Source organism: Osmia lignaria, chromosome 3 (assembly GCF_051020975.1).
Source record: "Osmia lignaria lignaria isolate PbOS001 chromosome 3, iyOsmLign1, whole genome shotgun sequence".
Lineage (NCBI taxonomy): Eukaryota > Metazoa > Arthropoda > Insecta > Hymenoptera > Megachilidae > Osmia > Osmia lignaria.
In genome coordinates, this window is record NC_135034.1 from 10,063,713 (window position 1) to 10,085,939 (window position 22,227).

The 22,227-nt window shown below is 45.2% G+C and overlaps 1 protein-coding gene across 2 annotated transcripts in view; it reads left to right on the forward strand.

Moving 5' to 3' along the window:
- N (neurogenic locus Notch protein) overlaps positions 1 to 22,227 on the forward strand; it is a 162,998-nt gene that overhangs the window by 80,208 nt on the left and 60,563 nt on the right. For both annotated transcript variants that reach the window (XM_034332726.2, XM_034332727.2), the window contains one exon: positions 20,226 to 20,582. In XM_034332726.2, coding sequence (XP_034188617.1) covers positions 20,226 to 20,582 — 357 coding nt within the window. The remainder of the gene's footprint in view (positions 1 to 20,225; positions 20,583 to 22,227) is intronic.

Here is a 22,227-nt window from a genome sequence, read left to right on the forward strand (position 1 = left end):
TATTCTTGTTTTCTTCCTTCTTCCTTTTCTACGGGCCCCACCTTCTTTCTTCGTCTGACCTTTTTCCATCGATTCTTATTCCCCGCTTTTTCGATACCATCTACCAACTCTCTCGCCAACCCCTCAGCCTTCTTACTCTTCATATTTTACCATTACCATATCAGGTTCTTCTCGATTCTTCTTCGTCCCTGTTCAGCAACCTTCGTGGTCTATCCGGTCCCTTATTAAATATAGTTACGTAGATACGCTCACGTACCGAAGCCACACACCCTTGATCGTCTACCCTGATGATTTCTACACGTTCACCCTTCCATAAGCTTTCCACGAACACCAGTCGATCGGTGCTTTGATTATCTTCCACCTTTCGACGGTGAGGCCAGTTCGAAACCGCGAGTTCATTTTTTTCTTTTCTTTCCTTTCGATAAGGAAGAACCTCGAGAGGGTCGTCGACATTGTTGACAATACAGAACCAGTTTTTAATTAGTTCTGATACGGGTCTTCCTCGTTCGAGATATGCAAATTACGAACACTCGCTGTTAGGTAAGAATCATTTTCTTAGCTATGAAAAGAAGGTTAACCCTTTCTTTCGGTGTGTCTATGACGAAATTGAATAAGGGTTCGACGATCTATTTGTTCAATTTCATGACAAAGTTTATAGCAGTAGTTTCAGTTTTATTTAAAAATAAATGTCAATTTATACTTGAATATAATTTAAAAAAATTGTTTCTGGGCGAATACAGGTATACACTGTCCGGGGGTTAATGCGAACGACGATCAGTGTGTAGTTTATAATAAATTTTCCTCAACGCATTGCAATCTTCATAGATTGTAACGTTGTTTCAGTCATTTGTATGTTTTTCTATTATCCTACGCGTAGAAAACATGTGTTTATTAGAAGACAGTGATTTGTCTGCGCTGAGTGATTCAGGTTTTTGTATTAATCACGACTGATTACTCTATTCGAAGCTTCTTGCATTCTTTTTCCATCGATCGATCAAGTGATCAGCAATTGTATTTTGGAGCAAGAAAATAATAATAAGGACCGCTTTGGTGGCGCGTAAGCCGTTCGAAATCGCTGCAGACTCTGGTGATCGTTGAGGTTGCATCTCGCTGCACCGCGCCACGGGAATATGCATACGCAATAAGGAGATGCACGCGTAAAAGGTTCAATAAACTTTACTGGTGGCGGTGCACCAAGGGTACGAGCGTTGTTTCCCTAAGGTCATACTCGGTGGAAGTCGCTTGACCTTTGTCCTCGGCCGCCTCCGTGTTCCCATAAAGGTGGTACAGGGTTACTTTATGCCCCTCCTTTAGTATGTTCACCCTCGAACGCATCCTGTGCAAGGCAGCTCGAAAATTGGCTACAGATTTTTTTCGTTTCGCCATCTTCGTAGAATTATTCATAAATATTTACTTTATAATTTTCATAAAATTGCAATCAAATCGATTCTTCATTAGACAAAACAGGGGCTGCAGGAATTCTCAAGATTCTAATTAAAAAAATCATTCACAACTCGCAAAGTTTTTCCACTTCTATCGGGAACAAATTAACCGGCACGAATTCGACCAATTAATTTCCTCGTTGATCGTCTTCCGCGTGTACGATGCAGAGGAAGGAGAATGGGTGAAAAAAGGAGGAGGAGGAGGTAGAGGGTGGAAGGCGGTCACGTTTGGAGGACGATATCGAAACGGCGGATCGTTCGAGATGCGCTCGTGCACATGTTCCTCTCTAATCTTTGCAACTCGCGACTTCCTCAGCTTGGTGGCTTCTCGTATCTGGCCGAGCCTTGAATTCCACCTCCTCCTCCTCCTCCTCCTCCTTCTCTTCTTTTCCCTGCTTATACTCTTACTGTCCAGCTAACGACCCCTATCTCGTGCATCGCGAAATAATGAAATTACGCGAAAAAGGGACGAGTCGCTACCGCATCGGAGGACCATGGTCGAGAAACTTTTTGCGAGCTGCACGGATGCTAACGACGTTCGTGTTCATAGAAATGGATCTGGCACGAGGCGGCTTTATGCCGGGCAACGAACGTTTCTGAAGTCGTTTCGTGTACCTTGCTATCACGGCTTATTTTTCTGAGATCATCCGCAAACTCGTTTACCTGAGATTTTTACGAGTTTCATCTCGGACAGAGTACTTGATTCGTTTCTTGGAAAATGAACACGCGTCGAATAAATCGAGAAAATGATTAAAGAAAATTTGACTTCGAAAGAGGCGTGCGATTCTCATTTAGAACGTAATAGGGATTCCGAGATCGTTGAAACGCTCGATTCCGTTGAACTTTCGCGTCGCGACCTCTTCCTGATAGGAGAAAACGCGCATAAGTCAGTTGAAATTCTTATCCGAGGCATTATCAGCGCACGTATGAAAGCGGGAATCCGCTTGGTATTCCGTGGAACACAGGTTAACCAGGCTCGAAGGGAACAGCAGCGATCGCACATTATACGCTCGCGACTGTTAATCAGTGGATTCGTTCGTTCACCAGCTGAAGATCGGAGCCTGGACGGTTTAACAAATCGTCGTGGCTGGAAACGCGTGATTCATCCGCTCGCGCGTGTGCTTGCCGGAATGGTCGGCTGAATCGTAATTCTCTTTAATTGCGTCCGTGTTGTATGTACGGGCGGCTCGTTACAAATTCGCGGTTATTGCGTTCGATTCTAATGCACCCCGTTCCCTGGCATTCCTTTACGAATGTTCCAAATTCTTCCTTTCAACTTCAATGGTAGAAAAATTCATTATTTATCGAGCTGTCGTTGATCACCGCTGCGCGAACATTTTCTTTCCCTTCAGGAATTTTCATTTTTTTCATTTCTTCTTTAAGGCTCATAATTTAACAGGATGTACCGTGAAATAAATTAATACTGAAATTTTCATTTTTTCATTGATTTTTTTTTTTTAAATAGAACAATGTTTCGTTCGCAGAGGTGATTACACGATTTTAATGTATCCGATTACAGAATCGTCGATGTCGGAATAGATGATAATCACAGGCTGATGCATCGTGACAGTTTATCGCGTTGAAATCACATGCTATCGTTCACTTACGCAATCTTAAGGCTAAACACATTCCATCGGTATGCTTCCTGCTCGTAAATTCGACCTGCACACGCGTAGACATCTTACAAGGGAGATTTCTTTCGAAAAGAGTCACTGGACACCTATCGCTACCATGCTCCATCGTTGACAACTCATTTTTTCTAGATTCATTTGAAAAAATTTAACCACATTTTGAAGAATTTATTTTTAATTGAGAACGACAATTTTCTTGGTGAAAATAATATATTCTCCAAAATGATGGTTCGAAACATTGTCGAATGGAAGATAACGATTAAACGGGAAACAGCGGTATCACAATGGAAAGCAGAAAGTAGATAGTAACAAATAGGCAGAGAAAAGGCGAGCGAGTCTATTCATCCGAAATCCTCCCTCTGTTCATTCCACGACCTCTGTCCTTTCTTTCTCGTCTGGCCGTGTATGGCCGGCTTTAACGAGTCGTCGACCGTGACCACGACGCGATTAGACGCCGAGACTCTTCTAGACGGCAGGAAATCGCTCGTTGCCGCCATCTAATCCACTGACAGAGACTACAGGTTGATGACGATTAACGTCCCACCGTGCTTAACATGCGTAGCCTATGTGTTCTCTCCTCTAACCCTTTCACGGTTCAATCCAAGAAAGATTCATTTAGGGTGCGACTGTTTAATTAGTTGCAATTTCCCATGTGGATAAGAATTCAATGAAATTAGGCTGAGAATGCGTAACATTCTCAGTGTTTTCATCACTGTCGTTACGCGATGCGTGTTCTCTTGTTATAATGAAAACTGGTCGGTCGATATTCGATTAATTAGTAAAATCGTTGCCCGTGTGAATTGAGTCTTTGAGAAGCCGACTATCGCAACAGATGTGGGAAGAGGATTCCTGTAATTGGCGAGTAGAGCACCGCGAGTCTATGAGAAAAAGTTCGATGCGGCCGCTAATTGGCGGATCGCGTACGTTGAAAATTGCGAGTGATAATTAGAGAGAAGGAAAAAAAAGAATCCGCTTCAGACAATCGTAACTCGTCCCGTGGCGACACCTTCCTTTCGTTTCATTCCATTTATGGGCAATGAATTTCATTTATTCAAAAAATATCTCCTTCGATTGTTGCTCACTTTCGAAAGGGTTAAAAACGAGCTTCGGTATCTTTCAAATGATTCTTACCATCGCCAGTCATGAACAGATTAATCAGGAATTAATTTCACGTGGGAACGAGTATCCGCGACATACATATATAGTTTGTAGACGAACGGAAGTGAAGTTAGTCATAAACCGAACTAATTAACGAAATCATTAGGAGCTTCAGTTTAATGAACACCCATTGTTGATTGCGTTTGCTATTTCACATGATCGCGTTCCCTCGAATGTTCTTTCAAAAGACCCGACACAAATCCTAAATGTGTAATAAAAAAAAAAAAAAAAAAACAAGAAAAACAATACAGAATTACATGAATCTTTAAGAAGTTTAGGAAGCTTCCAATGACCGCAAAAAATAGTGTCAAAGTACTAAAAATCAAGAAAAGTTTCACCTGGTTCTTCCGTGTTAGGTCACACGTTTACCGATCATCCCGATAAGCGTTCGAAAATTAATATTACCAGGCTAATTACGAGTCGGCTCTTTTATTTTCCCTTGTTCGTGGTATCTTAAGGGTCAGCCCCATAGTAGCACGGCCCGAAGGCACGCTCCTAATGACCGGTACCGGCTACCGGTGAAATGCATGCTCACGTATTTCCCGCCATAGAATGCATTATATAACCTGTGTATACCGCACGACACGTATCTCGTTTTATAAGTCGGTGCACGGGTCCGTGCAGCCCCTATTAGAAAGGAGAACTCGGACTTAGAGGGTTGCGCTGCTAGTCGGAGCGAAGGGCAGAGGGTGTGGGGGTTCGGAGCAGGTGAAAAATGCCCGGACCTCTGGTCGTGCCATCTAATTGGAACACGATTCTGACCCTGAAACCCAAGATAGGGGAATATTCCAGCTTCTCCTGCTCTCCTCTTCCTTTCTCCCTACCTGAAAGAGAAAAAGAAAAAAAAATAAGCCAACAAAAGAGTGAGCATAGACGAGCAGAATCTCGTTAAGGGTCCGGTGTGAAATACGGCTGCCTGTGGAAGCGAAACGATACCCCTCTCCGCCTATAATTGACGCGTCAGCGAGAGTACGCGTTCCAGCCCGGTCGCGCGAAGCGGAGATTTTATCCGCGAGCAGGATCTACCGGTGGCAAGCTTCTTTCGGCGAAGCCGACAGTAGGGATGGATAGATCGAATCTGTTGCTTGGAATCTGGAAAAGTGGATGAAACGCGTGAAAGATGTGGTATTCGGATAGAGCATCCGAAGAGATCGCAAGAGGGTAGCTCGTTATTGCGACAAAAAATACTAATGATTTTTAAGAATTCTTAAGTCTTCAAGTACCGTCGGTCATTATCTTTCATTTTTCCCCTTGAAGCGTAGGCTGGAATCCGAACAGATGTGTTTACCGAACACAACTTAATTACTCATTTAGCTAACGACGACGCTTGTTCACATTTTTGCAACTATCTTAGCGCTTGCTTCTGATTCTCGTTCTTCTCCCAAAAGCGTATAAACATGCGAACAACAGTAATCGTCGAGTACGAAGAAGAATAAGCTCGTTAGCGCCTCGTCTCTGCTAGCTCGATCAGCATGCAGTTGCGCTTATTAATTTTAATCGAGCTGATCGCGTAACAAGCGATTCCGTGGTAGGAACACACGGAGGCCGCGAAAGCTTCCAATTTCCTTGCCGAGTAATCATCGCGGGACAGATGGAATTTCTCGGTTGCAGTAACGGTGCTTTGTAACCCACGCGCGTATCAATGTCGAGAGGATTATGTTGCCGACAGGAGAGTACGAAAATCGAGTCACATTCTGCAGGTAGTAGGAAGCTCTTACCAACCAGCCAAATTTATTTATTTTTCTTTGAAAATAATTCTCATAAATTTACCTGAATCAACCTGACACTTCCGGAGGTATGCAACGGCATGAAAACGAAGGAACGCATAAAGAAAGTTGAAATTTGTTTAACAGCGTAATAGGTATAGGAAGCGATGGAGGCGGTCGAGCGAGCGTATGAGCAGATTTGACCGTACAAGGCGATACACGCCGAGGCCAGCTTGTATAAATAAGACCAGCGGGCGACGGTCCATGCGACGATCTGATTCATTTGCCGCACCGGGGGACAGGGTAACCACTTCCGAGATGCAGATATCTCTAGTAGCGGCGTGAGTAACCTCGAAGGCAAAGATGCTCGACGAGGAGAAAGAGAGAGAGAAAGAAAGAAAGAGGTGTAGGTAGTTATCCAGCAGGAGGTTACCCACGGCGGAGGTGGACTCGCGGCGGTTAAAGAGCGATTTAAGAGGCGATTCCTATCTTCCTTAATTACCGTGCGTTTTTTCGTAGTTAGACCGTGCCGGGGGAAAGGAGCAGAGACAGGAGCGAGCAGAAAGGCTTGACCGAAGGGTTACCGCGTATATGGGCTTCCTCCTCCTGCGGCCTTTCTGTTTCTCGATTTGCGATCCGCGGTTTGGTTTACAAGTTCGCGGAATGGCGGGGGATGCGCGTTGATTGTGCACAGGCTACTCTTTGCTTTACGGTGTCTTCTACGGTCTCAAGGGAGGCCGCGCAGTGTCCTAGGAGATCGTATTGGATCAATTTAATCTTTTAAATAAAATTTTTTATTGATAATAATAGACTTAATGCTGCTTGGTTGAAAGAGTGAAAGTTTGATGAATAAAGAAAAAAAGAGAACCGAGTAACAAAGACACGCGTAGCCCGAGCACCTCTGTAGAGGAGCAAAGGGTGCATTAATCACAGAGCGGCTGACAGGGAGAACCATGGCATATAATGCGTTGCATAGATTTATTTATCATGCGCGAACGCGTAAGTCACTGGTAAATGGCCGCGGGCGGCGCCATTAAGTCCCTTTGTGGGTGGAACCCCGTACACACCACCCATTACACACGCAGCTCGTACAGCTCTTCGGCCCTTGATTTTTTTCCTCGTTCCCTTAATCGACCGACTCTGGCCGAAGCGGGACGAACTTCCTTAAATGTCCTGCCGAGAGAGCGGCGGCAACCGAGGCGAACAAAACCTCAATGACAAAAGCCAGCCGAGAATCCTTTTACGACTTCGTCCACGTATGACGGAATGCACCCACCATTCGCCGAGTTTTATTTTATATTTCTGCCGAACGACGCGGATCACGCGCGAGTTTAAATTGCCAAGCGTAGGCAATCGAGATCGTTAACCCTGATTATGCAAGATGCAACGTAACGGTGTTTCGATGCAAGGGATGATGAATGGTCTTTTGGAAATTCGGATTAAGAAAGCTAGGAAAATGTATTTCTTAATTTGACAAAATTTAGTATCAATAGACGGTCGTAATCCGAAAATTGTAGAATTGAAAATTTATTCGAGATTCGAAATTTTTCTCGAGAAAGGATCAGATGAAAAAGGTAGCCCGAGTAGGTAAAAAGCGTCGGCGTTAGGTCCCTTTCGGGTTTGATACTCGAACGAGACAAATCCACGCCTACCTCGAGACCTTCGCGCTCCTTATTAAGGGCAGACTCTGGGTCTCCGACCACGTGCCTCGAAACACCGCTGCGAGAGACAAGAAACACAAGGAAAGAAAGGGGTCCATCCAGTTGGTTGCTTTCTGTGCTTGTGCACGTAGGAAGGGGCGCGTCGCGTTCGCTTTGCTTCTATGCAAATTTATGCGGCTCGAAGTGCCTGCATCTCTGCTGAGAAGGCACCGAGACGACGACAACTCGCGAGGATATTGGGTTATCGGATACACGAGTGTCCTCGCCAGCATACCCGCGGTAAATCCTTGCATGCTCCCCGAGGAAAGTGGAACTCGAGGTACGCGCGTTCCGCGTGCAACAGGCGTTGTTGAATTTCAAATCGTTGCGGGAAAATAGACCGGTCGCTTTCAAATGACACGATCATGCTCGTGAGCATTTGTTCAGTCTAATGTAACCGTGATGTGTATAGGCACGATCGGTTACTTCCAATTTGATGGATTTTCTGTTGTATGTTCAAAGGGGTGAATTGGAGATTTTGATCCTATTTTGGAATGATACTGGTAGAAATTGAAATTTTTAAACAAATTTTTTCAGTTGCATGGTTCTTGCATTCAACCCTTCAATTTGAAATTGGATAAAATTAAAATGTTCTAATTATGAATTTGGCTATAATTAAGCTTATTTGCCAAATTGACTAATTTCGTACAATATATAATGAAATATACAAAATTAAGTATGCGGAGTATTTCTAGTAGCCATGATTAAAAAATATCATCCCCTGTGTCATTTGAAAATAAGGAATGCTATATCGAAAGTCTCCTCGCGTGCGCCGAATGCCATCAGAGTGACGATCATTACGGGGAACGTAAAAGAAAGATCATTACGCGAAACAATAATGCCTGCGTCATCATAATTTCAATAAATCCGGTAACGCCGACACGTTGGCCAGCAATTCTACCCTTTTTTCCCTTTGTCGGTTCCCCCTGCACGATTCACTGCGAACGAATTACCTAGCGCAAATACGTTGCACGGTTTGACGGTGCATATCGAACAGCAAAGGGAAGCGAAGAAGAGATACGAAGGTGGAGGAGAAAGGAAGAAAAATCAACGTAGACAATTTCCGGCCGATTCGACACGCTTTTTCCCTTTCACCCCCTCGCGGTATCGTGGAAAGGTGGTGGTGGATCTGGTCTCGTCTGGTACCTCCTTCTTTGTCAGAGCTTGTAGCCTCGATGGAACGCACATATGGCCTAAGGTTGGTTTACCTTAGAACAAAGTGCTTTTTGTTCGGTCCCCGAGCAACTTGTGCAAGTCACGGGGGTTTTGTTGGCGTCGCTGAAGAGAAGAAGAAGAAGAAGGGACGAACGACGGAGCAACAAGAGCAAAGAAGCCGCGCGCCACGCGTTGGAGGAGAACCGTCCAATCGTTCTTTCTTTCTTTCTTTCTTTCCCTCCTCCTACTTCTTCACCTTTCTCAAGCTTCCCTCTACGCGTCCTCTATGACCTTCGCGTGTACCACCGAACAACCTGCACGGAGGGGATTTTTTCAAAAAAAATTCAAAACGGCTCTTTAGCACCCAACTGTTGAATTTCTTTCCGAATCAATCTTATCAGTACATCGCGTTCGTATCTTCGATCTGGAAGCGCTCTTGTAATTGCTGCTGGTTTCTTGCTCCTCAAAGAGGGTACAAGCAACATGCAAATCACTGAGAAACAGATGAGGATCAATAGTCATCCGTAAACCTCGATCCTCTTTAAGATATGAACTTCTCTCCTCTTTGTTTGCGAATCTTCGAATTTCTTTGTATCTTAGCAGGAACTGCCTATTCCTAAAAAATGATTTGTATCAAAGAAAAGCAGAAGGATCGAATTTGTTAGAGCAGTGTCGTTGCACGAAACGAAAGTGCGGAGTAAAAGGTGGATAGAAAGAGGCTGAGGAGAAGAAGGTAGAGGCACGAAGCGGAGGGTCCCACCCACTAGTGGCCCTCCGCTCGGAGTTCAAGACTCGTGACCACCTCAGGCTGATATGTCGAACTGAAACCCTTGGTTTCTTCTTGCTTCGCATCCCTCTTGCTCTCTCCTCTCTCTCTCTCTTTCCACCACCGATCATCCACGGGAACCATGGACCCCTCGTGCCTTCTCCTCTCCTCTCGCCCCCACGGGACACAGCCGTCCCGCGTGGCTCTCACGAATACTCTTCCCATGATTTACTCGCGCGTCTCGAAACGGAGAAGCATCTTTTTGCCTTGCCTCGCTTGCCTTTCCTCCGTGGTATATCTCGTTGGCGGAATCTTCGCGGTTTCGAATAGGAAATGCTCTCTAGCCGGCCTAGAAGAAGTCGTCGGCCCCCTGATGCTTTTCGGCGATACCAATTGAATAATTGCCTCGAGGCTCTTACGATCCGAGGGAGAGAGAGTACGTTTCGACGATCGAACGTTTTGCTAAATCCTTTTTCATCCGGGAAGGTGAAGCGTTTATATGTTTTTTTTTTTTTTTTCAGAATTTTATAAAGTAAGGCTTATGTCAGGTTGGAAGGGTTATAAGATCCTTATTTAAATTTTATTCATTTTCAAAGCTGAATACTTTCAATAGTAATATATCGTATCTGTTTATGCATGATTTATGGTGGACGATTAATCTAGTATTCAAATTTGAACACACGATTATGTAAGAAGTAAAAATTGCTCAGCCTTTCTTCCGCGTTAATAATTGATTCCTTTCTCCGCCATTCGTCTACTCGCGTAATTGTCCTATCTGACTTATTAATTATCGCTCGTGTCAGTCATCGTTTCAATTATGAACCTCTCACGGCCCTAGGAGTCGATTATCTGGAGCCAAAGGCAATTTGTCGTACTGTCACGGTGCACGGTACGGTTAAAAAAGACGGCCATCATTTTCGATACTCTTTGTCTCTCGAACCAGTCACGACAATTAACCAAGACGAGCGTGCGTTATTGCGTAGACGTATTCTCAAAAGTCTCACTTCATAAAAGGCTGACAGTTCTCAATTATCCTTAGCTCGTCATTTTTTACCTGTCCTCGCCGAGTTTCACTCCTTTTCGAGCGTCAAAAGAAACCGAACAGTCGATACGGTTTTATGCAACGAACCTTGCGATAATTAGCAATCGGATTCAGTTTGGTACGTACCGAAGATTCATTTCGTGGAACCTAAAACTTTCTTCGAGTTATGTTTAACCTAGTTTCTATATTTCAAGAAGAAATAGAAATCGTATCTTAATTTTAGGTAGGAGTTATTTTTCGTAGAATCAGTCGATAGGACGATAGACGTATCTGGGTTGAGATGAAATACAAAATAAGGGAATCCTTGGATCGATCAAATCAGAAAAAATTTTTTTCATTTCGTCATAGCGTGGCTCGAATCGAGCAGTGCAATTAAGAGGTTAAGGTTATCTACCTACGTGCAATATTTACGGTACCGGCGCGATGGCAGCTCCGGGCTAATAGACGAGGAAACGCGTCCCTCTTGCTTTCCGACGCCCTTTGTTTTCTCTCTTTTCTGCCTTGGGCCGTCTTCCCTCGGTACGACCCACACGCGAGGAGATAAAGTGGAGGATGATCGACGCAGTAAATAAGGTATAGAATACGCATATGTAAATCACGAAGGGCGCACCCACGCCTCCTTACTCAGCGGACTCTCCGTCCCTACTTCTCCATCTCTTCTTCTTCTTCTTCTTCTTCTGCTTCTTCTTCGTCGACGTCGTCTTCGTCGTCGTCGTCGTCGTCGTCGTCGTCGTCGTCGTCGTCGTCGTCGTCGTCGTTGGCCTTCGTTCCTTTCTTCTGCCTCGATCCTAAGCCACCCTGTGTTCCTTCGTGTCTGGTTTCGCCCCCTTCTCTCTTCCTTCTTCATAAACCTCTCGTGCAAGAAAAGAAGAAGGGTTGCCGAAGAAGAAGAAGAAGGTGCGTGCACGAAGGTGGCTCGGTTTCTATACACAATACCCTTCACTCGGTGTTCATGTGTGTCGAGAGTGCACTTCAACTTCTCTGCTGCCTCCTCAAGCGGCGGATAAGGAGACCTTAATACCAGCATGCTCTCCTCTATTACTACTTCATCTCCACCCTCGACACTTCACTGTTTCTTCCATTAAGATGATCCATCTTTCGTTTCGTTCTCTTTATTTCGAACAATTTTGAATTGTACTTGTAATTAGAAGGGTAGTTTCCAAAGTGAAGTGTTGAAAAAATGTTTGAAATCACATATATTATTCGGGACATTTGAAAATACCTATCGAGCAGAGAGCCTAAAGGTATCATTACGAGACAACATCCGGTACCTGAATATTACAAACCGGATACGGAGCGCAATAAATTCCCGTCAAAATTTCAACCGCACCATCGCGGAATCGTGTGTTTCACGCGATGTCGATTTATGCTTTCTTGGCAGAGGGTCTATTACATAAGAGAATATTGATGATCGAGTCGTGTAATTTATGCGTCCTAAAACTGGGAGGGCCGATGCTGTTCTAAGTGGTCGATGAGAATTCCACTCGTAGGAAACGGGTACAAGTCAAAACACGAATTCAGCTTCGCTTAATCGCTCGATCGAATCTCTCCTAGAATATCCTGTCAGTCTCTGATCCTTCGGAAAGTTTTTAATTAATTCCATAGGTAGCGAACGTTGGGCTATAAAAACGACGCGTATATTGCGGTGCCTGGTGAAAATTTATGCCTCTGACGTCGAAGAGGAAATTCCATGAAAAATTGTGCGGTGGGCGTGCGCTTTGGCCGCTCCTCTAGCCGTCGAACGGGCTAACCAATACTGTTGAAATGGTCCCCCTGTAGGGATTTTCGAAGGGCCCCGTTCGCGTAGGGGTTCCTCGTTGGCGGCGCGCCGGTCTACGTGGGCCTCGAAAACGCAGGGACCGGTAGAAAAAGCGAAAGAAAGAGGAGGGTCAGGAGAAAGAAGGAGAAAGGGAGAGCTGGCCAAATCGTAAATAAGAAGGCGATTGTCCTTTTAAGCGGCATGGGGCCTCGGTCCCCGCGTGCTCGACCGACGGTGGGGGTAACCCTTCGAGAAAGGGGCCCCCACTGATTGTCCCGAAAGAATGGTAGCCGCATGACGGTCCCATTGTTCGAATGCCCGGTACCTGTACAGTGTGCGAGCACACGCACGCACCGGGGCAGCTCTGTATTTGCGAGCTGGATAAGAAGGGAGTTTTAGTATCCGCGTATCGCGTCCACTCCCTTCCACTTCATCTCGTCTGTTCTTTTAGCTGCGGGCCTGCTTTTCTATATCCTAGCTCTGTCGCTTTTTATAATTACAATTGTGTCATTTTCCTAGTTTCCTTCTTTAGTTATTCGATTATATTAAATTTGTGGCCTCCAATTTTCTCGTAGTAAAAATTTCACCACGATCCTTTCGCCGAATCTTTCCTCCGGCTACAAAATCTTTTCCAATCCTCTCCCCAATGCCTGTTTATTCTATACACTTATGGCGATACAGGGTGTAGTTATAATTTATCGCGATCTTGTTCGATCTAAGGTTCGAACAATAACCGCTTCTTATCCCACTTTCTATCGGAGACTGTGATTTGAACGAAAGAACCACCTGTTCGATGGCGTACACCTGTTGCGTAAGATTTCGCGTCCCATTCGAGTCGCTTTTTCTCCATTCTGTTCTTCATTTTTCTCTTTCTTGCGATCTAATTGCAGCCTCACGGATTTCGCGTGTAATTCAGCAGCCCCCTTTTGTGTAGCCGCGTTTTCATCTTCCTTTTTCTCTTTTCACCGGTTTCCGAAGATAGCGTGCTACGAGCTAAAGCACTCAGCAAGCCCTGCGGCCACTTGTTGATCGTTTTGTAGCTACCTGTTGCACAAAGCTCGGGCTGCTTCTTTCGTCGCACGCATACCTCTATCGCGACCAACTCTTTCAACCGTTTCTCACATTAGAACCACCGCGTTTCTATTTTTTTTTTTTTTTTCAATAAATAAACGTCACTTCTGTTCGTTATCAAGGAACACTAGCAAAGGTGTAACGAGATAGAAATTAGGGTGGTATTTGACATTAAGGAAACGATTGAAATAAATAAAAGAACACCAGAAGTGTTATTGTAGAATTTCAGATTTATTTCTCTTGTAACAACCATAGGAAGAGACATTAATGAGATCATGGAGGACTCGGTGATGGTAGTTGAGTCCGTCGAGCGTTTATTTATAGAAGGCTCGTACAGGTCCATTGAGCCAAAGCGTCTGGAGAATCTCTCGTCATACGTGATTCGTCTTGGAGCTGTTATGATATCCAGCTGCTTTTCACTGGCTCCCTTCTCATCCGTTCGGAGCTAGCTCTCGAAATCCCTAAAAGACATTCCGGCGATATTCCTCGTTGCCGTGTGTAACGTCGTACCACATTCCCAAGGATATTCTCAAATTAGACACTTCGGCAGCGTGTTCCGCGTATGCATTATTCATGGCTCTTCAACGGGGTCCGCATAAATTTTGTGCCAAGGGTGTTTCGAGCCGTCCCGTGAGAGCTGCAGGTTCTCGAATTGCCTGCGCCCTGTGGTACCGTACCACTCGAGCTTGCCCGTCCGTTTCTTCGATTAAGCTTCTTCTCGGTTTAATGGAGACATTTAAACAGTTCGATTCGGCCGGGGCGACAGGCAGGACGCGATTTCGCCGATCGCGTACGCAGTAATGGCCGGAGACGGAGTGGTACGCGCGGAAAAGTGAATCCGGTTTTGGTAACGATAAGACGGCGCGGTTTCGTGGCCGAAAACGTCCCCCAATCGAGATCGAGGCCCGAGAGGAGAGTGCATTAAGGCTGGCAGAGCGAGCACCATCTCGGCGCCCGGATCTCTCCTCTCTCCTTCCTCTTTCATCCCGACGTCTCTGCTCCTCCCGCTGGACCCGTCATTAACCGGGGACCCTCCTCCCTTGCCGAAGCCATTACCCATTCAAATTACGCTTATCGGTGGGTCCTTTCTCGAGTACGCGCGCCTTTTAAGGTCCCAGAAAATGGACAAAGAACGGGGAGAGTCTGATGGGGTGGAGCGGAGATGAAAAAAAAAAAAATGGTGAAAGAGGGTATTAAGACGCGCGGAACCGGTGTAGAAATCGCGCGCTGTGCGACGACCTGTGCATTATTGCTGCCCAACTTGAACTGGTTCCATGGATTCAGCATTGGTACTTTGCAGATAACGCTCCATTTCTGTTTGTGCTTCTTAACCCATCTTTCTTCTGATCTCGTTGGAACGCATCCAGCTAAATATTTCAAAAGATCCTCGGGTCCATAAGAATTTATCTTCTGAAAAATGGCAAATCAAGAGGATTAACGTTACTTTAGTTGAGAGAATTTCGAAAATTTCAAAGCATTCACCGTATCAATGCTGTTACGTTTCATGGTTTCGCTAAAGTCGAGGGAATATCGGTGCACGGAAAACGAGCGGACGGGATTCTTTTAATGGAACGATGTACTGGCTGGGAATTGCAGCGGCATACGGGTCTCTAAGGGCTCTCTCGTATCATTACCCTCTTTCCGACTGTCTGGGAATTCTAACAAGCGTGCAAAGCAGCTTTTAAAAGGCCTGGGCTCGCATTGGTTCGTTAGAGATCTAACGAGGGGCGAATCGCATTGCAATAATTACTCCTTACAAGGGCATGAACGTGCACCGCTTGTCCGCTCGTTCGAGATGGATGGCGATCGATGGCCATTTTGTAAAGTAGCGTTAATCCGCTAATAAGCGATCTGTATCGCTCGATTGTTTTCGACATCTCCCGCGGACTTCGTTCCTTTTCGTGATTAGGCAAGCAACTTGTCTAACGTTAAGTAATCGCGAATGTTAATTAAGAATTGAAACTTTGATTAATATTTCTTGTTAAGTCTGGAGGGATTGGAGAACTTCGCATCAGACTCAGAGATTGAGATCCACAATTTACAAAATAACGGTAGACCATGCGATTCCTGTCGCGAAAATTAGTCATCCTCCATCGTCATTAAGATGATTCGTCTTCTAAACTCTTCCAAAGATTGATGCTGGCAAATGTGCATAGGGAACGTCCCGAGAAATCCATTTGTACCGTGGTACCACGGTGATGTCTTCATCCTTCAACCTACCTGAATTCACAGCGACGTCGATGATTTTCGCGATTCGATTCGCGACAGGTGCATCCGTGTTTCGCCATCGCGCAACCACGTGGCCTGAATATAATTATAACGTTCCACCGAGCGCGCACTTATGGCGACGGACAAATAATTTTTCCATGGGCACCCCCGTGGCGTGCTCGTGGCTACCCGGTGCCTGCGATGCTTTTTGGTGGGGGAGGCACGGGCCGCTGTGTTTAACCTTCCTCTTCGCTTCATGGGCCCCAATGGGCCCCAGCAGCTCTCAACCATATACCCTATGGTACACGCGCCCGAAATTCCGAGGCAAGGACGCCATATGGTGAAACGAGACGCGTCACTTCCGCGTCTCTCTTGTTTTCTTTCCTTCGTAAAAGCACTTTCTCTCCAGAAGAGAATCGTTTTTCCGGTGCGGTTCTTTGTTGATCTTTAAACGACGGAGGATTAAGGGGCTGTTAGGTGTACGGTGTCGTTTGATGTTTCTTATTTATTTCAGAAGAATTCTTAAGAAAATCTAGCCTTTTGACATTGGCTTCAGAAATTGACAAGTGTTTTAAGACAAATCGAAGGCGTTGGCTTAGCGTCGAATCGCAGAATTTTCTCGCGACGCCCCTAATGATACCCTCTTTTTTGCGTGCACGGTGAAACGTTCTTGGAGCGTGAAAGCAGGAAGTCGAGCAGGACTCTCGTGGGGGCTTGATCGCAGGCGTCGGTCGAGCGTCGGTTGAGCGTCACTGGCGACGCCACAGTCGGCGGCATGAGAATTTTCCCACAGTCCCCACCACGTGGCCTGCGGCCGACGCACACCCGCTCTCGCGACGTTGCCACACCTTCCGCCAGGCTGAGAGGCACTGTGTTGCTAGTCAGATGTGGAAAGGGGAACAGAGAGGAGAGGATAGGGGCTGTTAGAGAGAGAGAAGGAGAGAACGGATCCTATCGAGAGAGGAGAAAGATCTGTAGAGAGATCTGAGAAAGGAATGAGTGAATGAGGATGAAGGGGTGGGGGGTGGATCAGTGACAGAGCGAAGGAGAAAAGATGAAGATGAGAGAGACGGGATTTGTGGCGAGCAGGAACAAGGTGCTTGGAGAAAGGTGAAAAGAGGTGAGTCGTAAGAGGAGAATTGGATGAAGGGAGACGAAATGATAGCACAGGATACCTCGAACTCCCTAGAAAAAGCTAGTGGATTTAGAGAGTCTTGGCGAGAAAGGTACCGCCGACCAGTATTTATACTGACCTGGAGTTTTTCTTAATTTTTCTTCAATTACGTCAGGATATTTTGAAACATTTGTAGCTCGATACATTTCTTACCTTCAAAACAAAATTAGAATGTCATGCAAGTTCTTCGGCAAAAGATACCTACGGAGAAACCTTCACCCTGCATGTACACCCTCGCTGGTACTCGAGAAACCCTCTCAGTCTTCGTCGTTAATGGCGACGGCTTATTTCCATAAAGTACCATCCTGTTCCCGGAATTCTGTCGTACCTTCCAGCCGAATTCATCATGGAAACCGTCCGGACGAGTAGCCGCTGGCGAAAGCGCAGACAAATGGAGCGTGCGATGATTCGCGAGTACAGAAATAAAAAGATGGGACGAAGAGAAAGAATAAGCTTGGAAGCTTACAGCGAGCTGTGTAAGCCGCGTGGGTGCGTTGGAGAAGGATGAAATAGCTACAGCACTTATAAATCAACCTGGACGGAGGCCTATAATTGCAATTGTCCATGAGCCTCACCCCAGATCGGAACGATCAACCGCCACGTGTGCGTGTGTCCGTGTACGTGTGCGATGGGTGCAGAGCGGACCCTATTCGACCCAAGGATACGTATCCGTTACTTCGTTACAGATGCAGGGCCGTAACGAGCGGAACACCGGTATAAATTCAACGTACTCTTCTTTTTCGGTGATTCGAACAACACGTTTGGATATCCCCGATTTTATTTTTATTTTCGGCAGATACATTACCCGAACCGACTAGACACGGTAATTACGTCCAGGAATTCTATCATTTTTTTCCTAATGAACCGACAATCGGGGGGATTAAGAGAGCAGTCATTAGTCGAAGTCGGCACGATGAGAAACAACGATTTTCGTTGCCGATGAGGATACACGCTCGCGAAGAGCAAGGTCGGGCACAGTCGAACTGGAATTTCGGGAATCCTGTAAAACGGCGGGCAATTAGTCGCTGATTCAGGGTAGCCAAGGATGATTTCATTCACCCACGAAAAGACTTTCGGGGAAAAAAACAAACGGAGCAACGGGTTATAAACGTTTCGAAGGAATTCAGGGATTTCGATTCGTGTTCGTTGAACACGTTGGCTCGCGTTTCCTTTGGAATCGCAGAGTTCTCACGTTGAAAAAGCCGCTTCGAAACCCTTTGACCCCCGTGTCACTGCATCCTCGTGGCTTCTTTTACCACGAGAATACCAGGCGTTTTGTTTCCTCCGGGGAAATGGGAAGTGTCCTTCCGATTCGTATAATGTAACACCACTGTTTCCTAGAGAAACAATTAAACGATGAAATTTCAGGGATTTTTATTAAAATTATTGTCCACTCTTTGTAACATCATTTTGCAAGTGATTGAAATCGTACGTAGAGTTAGCCTGCACCCCCTAAATGGATCCTGCATTTTAGCCACAGAGGGGTGCTACAGGGATGTAGTTTTTTTTAGACCTGGTTCCCCGTGCAGCCAGGAGAAAAGGTAGAAAGAGAAAAGCAGTGAAAAGAATGCGAGTATTAACGCGGAACGAATGCCGCTGCAAATACGTGCATTTTTCAAGCAGCTTCAATGGTTCCCCTTTCTATCCCCAGCCGTATCGATATTAAAGGCAATCGATTCGCTCTGCACCAATGACGTAGGTTCTTCTTCTTTATGCTTCCCTGTTGTCCTCATACTCAGCTCGACTTCTTTAAAAATTTCTTTTATTATCCGTTTCTTTTTTCCTTTCCTGCCAATTTAAGAGAAAACGAAGACGACGCTTCCGCGTGGTCGCGTATAGTACAGCTCGTAAAAGTTCGATTTAACGAGAAAGGTGAAATCTTCGTTTCGCGTAACATTGCCGCGTATATTCCTGGCCAGGATAGGGTATTATAATCTGAATTTTACGGTGTAACAGTCTCACGGTAGCGTGTAAACCCGGCGATCTGTGGTCCCTCTGTAATCCGGTAACTCAAGAAGGGAAACCTCCTTAAAATTCCAGTTTCGAATCTCTGCCGAAATTCACTGACGGAAGCCATGGTGGCGCACGAAACCATCTGTTGCCCTCGTCAATTTGCTCTTCAGCTATTTCGTGGCTTACTAAAAGAAGAGAAATTTAGGGAAGCGGTATTATAATCGATAAATTAAATAATTTAGTTGGGAATTTATATTGAAGCAAGCGGAAGATTCTAGCGTAAGATTATTCCTCGAAAGGGGCGACGAACCCCCCGTAGGCGAGTTCCTCGACCGATTTACTTTTGCATCGCGTTAATATTAATGTTACGCCCCTGTTTGCAAGCTGGTATAATAACGTCGTGGCCCATACATACGTATAGGATCGGAATTCTTTTCGTTCTGAAACGAAACTGTGGCTCGATGCGGATGCACAGGAAGTTTAGTTAACCGCTTTACCAAGCATAAATTATGCACGCCATTAGAGTTGGTAACCGTGGTTCATGACCAGCTTTGCATCGCTCAGCAACAAGTGATATTGATAGATAAAGGCGGAAGAATGTTACGTATCATCTGATGTATTTTTCATTTACTAAGGGATTCGGTTATTTATTATAAATCAGAGTGCTCTGTGGCAACTGAAAGAAATTTCTGCACGTATTCCAAATGGAGTTCATTGACTTCAACTTTCAAAGAATATCAGAATCCTCTTAAAAATTCGCAGATATTTCTTCGCTACTGTTTTCGATATGCACGATTACGCGAGACCGTCTCGAATCCATTTGCCGTAAACTTTGAATATTTATTTTACCTGCAGCTAGACAAAGGTCTATAAAGGAGAACTTGGTGAAGAAGCAAAAGGGGTTTTCGGTTCGCTTGCAAATAATCGCGCGTCATGCTACGTCGATCCTATCGCGATCCTTTCTATGCAACAGTTTTTGCGTTTTCAAGCTTTACACCGCGTCGATTTTCGTTTTAATTAAAACAGCGTTTAGCTTCTTGCGATGATCGCTTTTCTTCTATGTCTCTCCAGTTAGGATCTCGGCTAAAAATCATTGCTGATCATCACACGGCTGTTCGCTTACCGTTTACATACACACTGCTCGATACCGTATCGACCGATCGATTTCACGGTTATCGAGGTTTATCGATTTTATCTTGATGGCTCTACTCGCCTTCCTTCTTCAGTTGCATTCACGAAGAATGCAAATTAGCCTCACCGTGATCTATCGCAAGAATTAATATAATTACTATTATTAATTAGTCGATCACCAATGATCACAGCTGAGACACTCGATATCCATCATCCTGAAAATGATTCCTCTTCAAGATTTATATTGTCGTACCCTATATATCTTTTCCTCCATAAAAAAAGAAAAAGCCCTCAGAACACAGTCTAATTTATCATCAATTTTGTTCCAGGTTTCCGTGGCGAGCAATGCGAGGAAAACATCGACGATTGTCCAGGGAATCTGTGTCAGAACGGTGCGACCTGCATGGACAGGATAAACGAATACTCCTGTCTGTGCCCGCCATCGTACACGGGCACACAATGCGAACTCGACGTGGACGAGTGCTCGGTCCGGCCATCCTTGTGTCACAACGGCGCCACGTGTACCAATTCTCCTGGCAGTTATTCGTGCATATGCGTGAACGGATGGACCGGACCCGACTGCAGCGTCAACATCGACGATTGTGCAGGAGCTGCATGTTTCAACGGCGCTACCTGCATCGACCGCGTCGGCAGCTTCTACTGTCAATGCACCTACGGCAAGACCGGTAAGTGCGACACGCGATTTCAATGAAAATTTCCCACCAGCTGTTATCGACCGGAGAATTTGATAAACGATCCCGGCCGAAGTTCCTATGAAACTTCTAGACGAGAATAGTTCGTGTCTGCACGACTGCACGTTTAAATCTCGAAAGGGTTAACCGATGATTCGAAAAGACGAGATGGCGCGTTATGCATCGCGAGAGGAGTTGCATCGTCGGACAGGTGCATCTGCACGTGCAACAATATGATGCAGCTTCCTCGCGGACCCTGAAGGGAGCCCCTCGGAATCTCAAGATTCCGGAGGCTCCAGGCTAGCCTTACCGAGCGACGACCTTGAGGACTGAAAACGAGTTTCTGTCCTTAGTTGCCTGCCCTCGAGGCCGAACAGGACGGTTTTCAGATCGATCGTACCGACAGCGATCGCCAAATACAGGCATCCTTCTTTCGTTCCCGACATTACTGCGATTCCTGCGATAGAAACCACCACCTTATAGCTCGGCGAGCGACTTTTTCCATCGGGACGCGCAGACCCGGGAAATCTTAAATGAAGGAATTCGCGCGATCCGCGTACCTTGAACAACGAACGTTTAAGGGACGGTTTCAAAGGGCTTTCGAACGAGTTCGAAACCTTTCTTCTGCTATGTTTTTATCGGTAGCTTTTGTTTTAAAATGGTCAGGGAATTGAATCGAGTATTAGGAATAGAAAGAAATTGAAATTTTATTTGATAAAAGAGAAACAATCTTGATATACGTAGAGAAGTTGGTGGCCCACGAAAGGGTTAATAGACCAATCAACACCATTATTATAATTTTTCCTTAATCTTTAGATCGAAACATCGATTGCTTCCCGTTACAAGCTACATCATACCGGTTGTCAACGATTTACGATCTCATTATTTCGAAACGGTTTAAGCAACGCGTACAAACTAACGGGTTTACAGAACGCACGTGTAATCGTGCATCTTGTTCACTCTGGTTTATATGTGAACAGATCCTAGACATCCCGTTATCGAGATACCTGTGCTCGAGTGGCATTGTTGGCAATGACCAACAAAAGATTCCTTGTACCTCTGTAGCGTTTGCGGAAGATATTGATCGTGTATCGGTTTGTACCTCGGTATTTTTATATATTTTTTAGAACGTGGATTTTTGCTATTCTTTTAATTATATTAAATTTGTAACGTTGTTCACTGATAACCCTCCACAGTATTACACGCGTTAAAAAAAAGAGTGAAATTATAAAAACTGTTGAAATACGATAGAACTGCAATTTACCATAAACTCAAAGCTTCATTATACAATAAATTAACAGTCCATTGCAAGCTTCTTCCAGGCAGTAGAGATACGAATTCCTTAGATTTCCACATGTTTGGAAGCAATTAGACCGACTTATCGTGTAAGTTAGCCAGCATTTCCAACAATTTACCGAATAGGAATCCGTATTGAACGATCGAGAGCCGTTGGGATTTGTCACCTCTCTTTCTCTCCTTCGTTCGCTTCATGTTTAACGATCCTCGAGTAGAAGTTTTCTGGCCGGGTTATGCGAACCACCGAGCGATACAGACCTTAATGATGTCCATCTTTGGTGGTTGCCGCCGTGTTTGGTGCTCGACGATCGACACTTTTGTCCTAGAAACGCACGCAATGCTC